Source organism: Grammomys surdaster, unplaced genomic scaffold (assembly GCF_004785775.1).
Source record: "Grammomys surdaster isolate TR1022 unplaced genomic scaffold, NIH_TR_1.0 135, whole genome shotgun sequence".
NCBI classification, from domain to species: Eukaryota; Metazoa; Chordata; class Mammalia; order Rodentia; family Muridae; genus Grammomys; species Grammomys surdaster.
The window spans coordinates 2,686,622-2,695,090 of NW_021604593.1; the positions used below are offsets into that span (position 1 = coordinate 2,686,622).

Consider the following 8,469-nt stretch of genomic DNA (forward strand, 5'->3'; position numbering starts at 1 on the left):
TGTGGAAGATCACCCCTCTTTCAGAGATGGCCTTTGGAAGAAGTAAAAGTGTAAATGAGAAAAGTAGAATCCACAGCTTTCCTGCCTGGGGCAGGTCTTGGGGCACAGACACCCTTGGAAGTCGAAGTCAGGAGGGTAAAGACACTTTGAATGTAGCTCAAGTTCAAGGGCTTGCTCAGTCCCAAGCTGCTGCCATCACTCTGAATTACACCCAAACCTGTGCAGTCTTTTCCTGTTACTTTATTTTTATTGTTTTGTTGTTGTTTTTCTGTATAGTCCTGGCTGCCTTGGAACTTACTCCGTAGATCAGGTTAGCCTCTGAGTGCTGGGATTAAAGGCATGTGCCACTGCCACCCAGCTTGGTGTTTAGTTTTATTTATTTATTTAGGCTTCCCCTCCCACCACAAGGTTCCTCTGTGTAACAGAACCCTGGCTGTCCTGGACTCTATTTGTAGACCAGGCTGGCCTCAAACAGAGATATACCTGCTTCTCTGCAGCTAGGACTAAAGGAGTGGCCACCATACCCAGCTTTGTTGTTGTTTGAGTCAGCCTGGCCTAATTTTCCATTTACAGCTGAGCCTGAGCTCAATTCTCAGCATCCATACAGTGATGCACAGCCATCTGTAACTCCAGTTCTTCTGACTTCCACGGTCTGTGTATGGCATGTAGACATACATACAGGCACAACATTTATACACATAAATATTTCAAGAAAAAGAAAAATCCTATCTAGTTACACCCTAGAAGCACTTATTGCAAATGAAATTGAGTTTCCAGTTTGGGGAAATAAGAAAGCAGAGATGTTCTCTAGTTTTCTGGATGCTCTTCTAGGATGCTGTCTGGAAAGTCCTGGTCACCTGTCCGTTTATTGTTTTGGATCTGGGGATGGTTTATGAGCTAGAAAGGTCCATGCTTATCCTGGGTCCTGGTTTTCCTAGACTTTAACTGGTGGGGCTGCATTTTTCAGAATGCATAAGCAGATGAGAAACCCAGCTCACAACATCATAGTAGGAGAAAGCTGGTTCCACCCCAGGTCCCCAATGTGTTTACCTGCAGTTGGTCATGTGAGGAAGGGTGCTTTCTTCACAGGTCGGAACAAAATTCTTACCTTTTTTGTTTGTTTGTTTTTGTTTTTCGAGACAGGGTTTCTCTGTGTAGTCCTGGCTGTCCTGGAACTCACTCTGTAGACCAGGCTGGCCTCGAACTCAGAAATCCACCTGCCTCTGCCTCCCAAATGCTGGGATTAAAGGCGTGCACCACCACAGCCCGGCAAAACTCTTACCTTTTTAAATGTAAGTTTTACTTTATTATTTTATAGGTATGAGTGTTCTGTGCACATTTGTACCTGGTGACTACAGAGACCAGACGAGGACATTTGATCCCCTGGAACTGGAAGTACAGGTGGCTCACAGCCATCAAGTGGGTGTCGCAAAGTGAACCAGTCCTCTGAAAGGCCAGCCAGTGCTTTTCACCACTGAGCCATTTCTCCGGCCCCCAGAGTTCCTTTCCTTTAGCTTCTCTTCCCTCTCACTCCCAGCAGCACGGCTGGGCCGAACAGTATCTGAAACTTAATGGAACAAATTCTTCGAGTGTCCCCTGGATGTGCACCCAAATTAAACTCCCTCTTTAACAAGCTGCTTAAGTCCAAGAGTAACTGCGCAGTAAAGGCTGGGTCCACAAGCCAGGAGAACAAGGCTCAGATTTCAGCCTTGGGAAGAGGATGGTGTAAGATGTCCATCTACCCCATCTTTCGTGGAAGGTCTGCACGCCAACCCTGTGATGTCCCAGTTGTTTTCCAGTCTGTGTCCCTAGGCCAGAAGTTCAGTCCCCACCTCCACTGTAGTGCAACTAAGCAGCAAGTTAATTTGTGGTGGGGTTACCAGGCACTGTCCTTGCCCCTGCCCGGGGGCCCGGCACTCCCTGCAGGGCGTGTGCAATAGTACTTGCTCACCACCCGCCTGCACTGGCCACACTTGACAGTGCAACACCACTGAAATTTGCAGTCACAGCTGCTCATGGTCTCTGTTCTCCTCTCCTCTACCTGCAGCCCACATTCAGTGCACAAGCGCCCACAACTGCGCTGCTCCCGCCGGGAAGCACTGCGGGCATTCTGCAGGCACTCCCGCCCCTCTGTGCCGTGGATGCCCAGGCTGGCATTGCGGTTGCAGTAGTCAGGAGACCCCTCTAAGAAGATCAGCTCAGCCTCTGCGCTGGGAAGAAAGGCCTCTGTGTTAGCCCAGCGGCCCTCGACTCTGTTGCCAGCCCTTAGCTGGCGCTTATCCATCTCAATTTTCAGCGCGCGGTCATACTTGGCCTTTAGGTAGTTTCCCATCTGCCGGAAGTCAGCCAGCTGCAGCCAACACGTCTGGATGCTGCAGCTTCCTGAGATGCCATGACACTTGCAGGTCCTTTTCATGGAGGCCCTCACTGCCTTGGGGGCCGGGGTGGGGGAGGGGAAGGAGGAGGCAGAGGAGAGGGAGAACACAAAGAATAACTTGGTGGAGAAGGCCAGTGTCTAAGCAAGCAAACAGAATATTCTAGAGCTGTGCTTCCTAGCTTTGGAGACCTATCTGGATTACTGAGGAGGGGGGCACTCCTAGCCCTGTCTTAGATCTTTTCAGGGAGACTGGTCAGGGTTAAGGGGTTAAGGACCAGGTGCTGGCCAAGTGCCGAGATGACTGAAGCCAGGAACATAGTCTTCACTGTGTTTCTTGGCCCAGTTGTAACAAATATTAGATAAAACAGAGGCCCAAGGGTAGAGAAATGTTTAGTATGTGTGAGGCTCAGAGCTTAGTCTCCAACACCTCACAAAACCCCAAACTAAAACCAAAACAGAACAGTCAAAGAAATGCTTTGTACATTGTAAAAGAAATTACAACCTCAGGGGGCTGGAGAGATGCTTCAGCAGTTAAGAGCACTGACTACTGGCTCTTCCAGAGGATGCAGATTCAATTACCAGCACCCACATGGTGGCTCACAATTGTCTGTAACTCCAGCTGCAGGGTATTTGACACCCTCATACCGACACGCATGCAGGCCAAACACCAGTGTCCATAAAATAAAAAAAAAATCATTTAAAAAAATTACCTCAGTTACTGTATTTATTTTGAAGCCTAGAGCTAGACTATTTCTGGTGGTTTGTCTGTCCCCTGTCCTTCTATTCTGTCTCTCCACCCCCCCCACACACCCTCTCAGAGAGAAGGGGGCTCCTAGCATCTGAACCCATTTACCCTCAAGGTAGTGGATGTGGTTGCCTTGAAAGTTCCTGTCTCCTGCTCTGGGTGACCAGAACACCCAGGAGGCTCACAGGAAAGTTTCAACAGTTTTTGTTCTAAGTCCAACTTGCTTCCAGACTTGAGTTCACAATGTTACACCCTACCAGAACCTTGGTGAAGAATAGATTCTACAGTCCCAACTTCTCAAATCTCAGGCAGACTTTAGGACAATCACAGGCCTCTATGAATGTCTTAGCATGTAATTAAAGTGGTTAAAATCTCTTAGGGCCTTGTGGCTCAAGTCTGTAATCCCAGCACTGGGAGGTTAAGGTAAGAGAACTACCATGAGTTCAAGGATTATATAGTGAATTACCAGGCAAGCCAAGGCAACCTAAGAGACCCCATTTTGGAGAATACACACACACACACACACACACGCACACACACATGCACACACACATGCACACACACATGCACACATACTGCATGGAAGCAAGGTTTATTAACTGTATATGAATGACATGCCACTTGTCTTAGATTTAACTGTCTTTGTCATGTAGAGAACACAGTTCTTCCTGAATGGCTTTGGGGATGAATGAGACAGCTCTTGGGGACTGCGAGGAGCTGTTGTCAAAACTGGATGTCTCCCCTACCCACCAGCCGGCCGGCCCTGTTGTTGTGAAGATTCATCAGGGCTCTGGCGTCCTTCCCTTTCTCCAAACCGTCCACAAAGAGTCTGGAGATCTTTTCCCCGAATTCCACATTGTCACTGCAGCCTCCCCAGATCCAGCCATGGCCACCTACACACAAGGAAAGAAGTTCTGGATACACCTCTCAGCTAAATCCCAGGGAAAGAGCCATATTCTGTTTAGGCAAGAGCTAAACCATCTCCAAGAGCCCTAGGAGGATATGCTGAAGGTGTGTGTATCTGACAGTGAGACAGGGAAATGGAGGTGCTTGGAGTGGGCGTGTGGGGTCCCGGTCCCAAAGTCCAGTGCTTCTCAGCTCTGGGCGGTTAGGTCCTCTATGCCCACAGGAAGTGGGTGCATGTTATGACCTGGATGCATTGGAGGTTCTTTGTACCTCAAACATTCTGGGCCTCTACAATATTGGAGCCCCCTCCACCCTTGCTAGCGACAGGCCTGAGACTTTAGGGGTCTGTAAACAGTGGGGTAGCCTTGGTTGAGGACAAGCTCTTCTTGAACCAGGGCTGCTCTCCAACTCTCCCCGACTTCTCATTCCCAGTCTCCTTGGTTTTAGAGCAACTTTTTAATTCCTGGTCTCAGGGATGTAAACTCAGCCCTCATCAATCCATGAGCTCCCGGGAGGGAAGGGATTCCTAGAGGCTGGGATTCAAGAGAGCTGAGGCCCCCAGGCTGTTCTTAGAAGACCCAGTCTGTGATCAGCTCTGCAGCTTCCGCCTCTTCCTGCCTCGTAGAAGAGCGAATCATCACCTGTTTTTCCATTTTTTGACTCATCACAGCCACAGTTTTCCAAATCACCCAGGCTACAGTTCTTGGTGACGGCGTACATGATGGCAGCAGAGCGGATGGCGTGAATGAAGGATGTCTCTCTCGTGGCTTTGGGGAGGAACAGGGGGCTGACTAGAAATGTGGATCCTCCTTAGCCCAAAGCAGAGGCCTTGGTAAGACAAGGCCACTGCACAGCTCTTGCCCCGCCCCACCCCGCCCCGCCCCGAGTGTTCTTCCCCCTCAGAGCAGGCTGTGCTTGCTCTCATCTACCTAACTTCATTCAGGCAGGAATGGATGTCCCATGCTACAGATGGGCCAGTGGAACTGTGGAGAACTATGAGACTAAGGCTGCTTACTGGCCAGTTGTTGTTTTCAGATCAGGAGTTCACCCTTCTGAAGTCTAGCCTTGACTTCTGTCCTCTAGCACACAGGTAGTGAGACTCAGCCACAAGGCTGGCATAGGTAAATGAGAAAAACTTTCAGTTTTTTAAATTGAGAGAGAGAGAGAGAGAGAGAGAGAGAGGGAACGCACGGATGGATGGATGCATGCATGTGTGTGTGTGTGTGTGTACAGAGGCCCACGGTCAACATCCGCTGTCTTCCCCCTCTGTCTTACTCTGGGATAGTGTCTCTCACTGAGTTGGGCCCAGTGTTTCCAAGAGACAGGATTTTAGGTGTGTGCTACCACACCCAGATCCGAACCAGGTCCTCGTGCTTGTTCAGCAAGTGCTTGACCCAGTGAGCCATCTCCCCACACCCCTGAGTCTTAGCTTACAAACACTTCCTAGTCTGCCTGCATGTTCCACAGGACAGAAGCTCTTCCTCCCGATTGTCTCCTTTACACTCTCCTAACTCTTCTCAGCAACTCTATTGTTTCTTCAAAAAAGTTTTTCTTTTTTGTTTTGTTTTGTTTTTCGAGACAGGGTTTCTCTGTGTAGCCCTGGCTGTCCCGGAACTCACTCTGTAGACCAGGCTGGCCTTGAACTCAGAAATCTGCCTGTCTCTGCCTCCCAAGTGCTGGGATTAAAGGCGTGCGCCACCACCGCCCGGCCAAAAAAGTTTTTCATATAAATTACTGTGCCTACTTATTTTTTTAAAGATTTATTTATTTATTTTATTTATATGAGTACACTATAGCTGTCTTCAGACACACCAGAAGAGGGCATCAGATCCCATTACGGATGGTTGTGAGCCACCATGTGGTTGCTGGGGATTGAACTCAGGACCTCTGGAAGATCAGTCAGTCCTCTGCTGAGCCATCTCTCCAGCCCTACTGCACCTACTTATAAGCATGCACATGCATACACACACACACACACAAACATGTACCTGCATACACACATACATACACACATACACATGAACATGTACCTGCATACATATACACACAGGCAGACAGACATATACATGTACATATACACACATATACCACTCATACCCACAGACCCACACACATACACACACATCACAGACATATACACATATATATCACACACACATAAATACACATACATCACACATACACAAGCATATACATACCACATACAAACATATACATATTTTACACATACGTGCACATATACAGACATCACCCCTACATACTACACACACACATACACATCACACACACAGATACCCCACACACATAAGCACACATACACACATGTATCACAAAACACCACAGATACACACACTGCACACATAACCACCTGAGGCAAACTCATTCTAATCTCTCAGCTTCCTCATCACAGGCTTTTATGATGATGCTACAATTGTGACTCTTTCCAGGGCTCCATGATCCCTTTCTCTGTTTTTATTTCATGTAAATCAGAGTAAGGTGAGTATGTAAAAGCACATCACTACAGATGTGAATTAGAACCTGCAATAACACCGGGCAGTGGTGGCGCACACCTTTAATCCCAGCACTTGGGAGGCAGAGACAGGCGGATTTCTGAGTTCGAGGCCAGCATGGTCTACAGAGTGAGTTCCAGGACAGCCAGGACTATACAGAGAAACCCTGTCTCGAAAAACCAAAAAAAAAAAAAAAAAAAGAACTTGCAATAACGTAATACTCCTGGGGCCTTCGAGATGGCTCAGCGGGTCAGGGCATTTGCATCCAAGCCTGATGACCTGAGTTAAGTCCCCAAAATCTCAGCCTCTCCCCCCACACACACACTTCGGCATGCCCCCTACTAAATAAATAAATGGTACAAAACTCCTTCCAAGCAGGTCTGAAGCCCCCACCTCCATGTGTTGAGAGAGGGAAAGACCCTCGCTCAGGGTCATACAGCAAGGGAACTGTGTCAGGAGCCGGCCGGCCACTTTTGCATGTCACTCGACACACACATTTCATGGACACATGTATGAGCAGCCTGTCACGAGTTGTGGTCCCACGAGAACTCACCGCCTCTCAGCCTGTTGTGGGTTGAAAACTGGAAAGTGTGCTCAGGACAGCTCCACCGCTCCCAGGCAAACTGGAACTTACACTCTTCGATGCCAATCCGAGTGCCCAAGGCCACACTGGTGGTGTAGGTCAGGTAGGCCTGTGCCAGGGGAAAGGGCTGTGAGCTTCCCCGGGTACAGGTCAAGTAGGGTCGGGGAGAAGGCAGCACTCAATAAAATAGCTTCCAGTAAGAAACGGTTCTGGGGCCTGGGGCTGTTACTCAGTGCCTGAGGGTTTGCCTACACAAGGTTCAACTGCGGCACCACAGACACGACCTGAAACAAACAACGCTGGATTTCTGAGTGAGAGGTGCCCAACCCTTTTTCCTGTCCCCAGAAGAGTTCTATCAGAGACCCCAGAGGATAAAAAAACAGAAGAAGTGCAAGACCATCCTACCTTGGGACCGGTTATCAGGAAGTTGTTCACTGACCTACCAAAAAGAGAACTTGAGGTGAGGCGGACTGAGGCAGTGGGGCGGCCTTGGTGGGGAATGAAGGCAGGAGAGCGGCTTACCAGGCAGAAGCACCGAAGGCGGTACAGCATATGCCCGCAGTCACCCACAGCATAAACAAGTGTCCCATGGTCCTGCCCATTCCGGGGCACCAGGCCCAGCTCAGAGCCAAGGGCAGAGAGGTAAGGAACCGGCAGAGCCTTTCTCGATTTTTATGTGGGCAAGTTCGCAATAGCCAAGAGGGAAAACCCAGCAGCCCATCTCATTTGTCCCCCATTGGCAGGACCCCGGGAGCCACTGACCCACCCAATGGGGGATCAGAGAGGAGGGTCTCAGCCCAAAGCCTTCAAGGAGGCCACGCCCTTCTCTCCCAGACTGAGAGGGGCTGAAACAGGTCTCCCACACTTAGGGTCACTGACTGCTTGAGAGGGCCGGTTGCTTAGAATTTGGTAGCCTCCAGCAGCCTAGGCCCCTCCCCTGAACTCAGGTCACCTCTCCCCTGGAGCTGCAGGTCTTCTTGTGTTAACGAGACCACACCCTTCACCCAGATTTCCTTCCCCAGTTGTAATCCTAGAGGAACAGTTTAGGGACTCCCTCCCACTGTCTCTACCTCTTCCCTTGGTGACTGCAGGGTGATGGAACTGTAGGGGCTGTGGAGCGGACGCGTCCGTTTCTTCTACTTTCTGTCAAAATTAGAGCTGGTATATTTCCTTCGTTTCTATTTCGTTTTCTCTTTTATGTCTGAGGGTCAGATCTCCAGTTTATTAATTGCTTACATATGTAAACAATCTTTGTGTCACCCAGGGCTGTATTTGAAAAGACCGCTACCTTTATTTCTGTTACCTACACCACTTTGTGGACGAGAAGTACTGGGTGTCAAACTTAGGG

General features: G+C 49.2%; 1 protein-coding gene across 1 annotated transcript; it reads right to left on the reverse strand.

Moving 5' to 3' along the window:
* Positions 1 to 1,876: 1,876 nt before the first annotated feature.
* On the reverse strand, positions 1,877 to 7,723 carry Wnt8a (Wnt family member 8A). The gene is made up of 6 exons (XM_028762849.1): positions 7,644 to 7,723; positions 7,527 to 7,560; positions 7,092 to 7,230; positions 4,670 to 4,795; positions 3,873 to 4,015; positions 1,877 to 2,431 (listed from the first exon to the last, which is right to left on the reverse strand). The coding sequence occupies exons 1-6, from the start codon at positions 7,721 to 7,723 to the stop codon at positions 1,877 to 1,879; spliced, it is 1,077 nt and encodes a 358-aa protein (XP_028618682.1).
* Between the last annotated feature and the right edge of the window lie 746 nt (positions 7,724 to 8,469).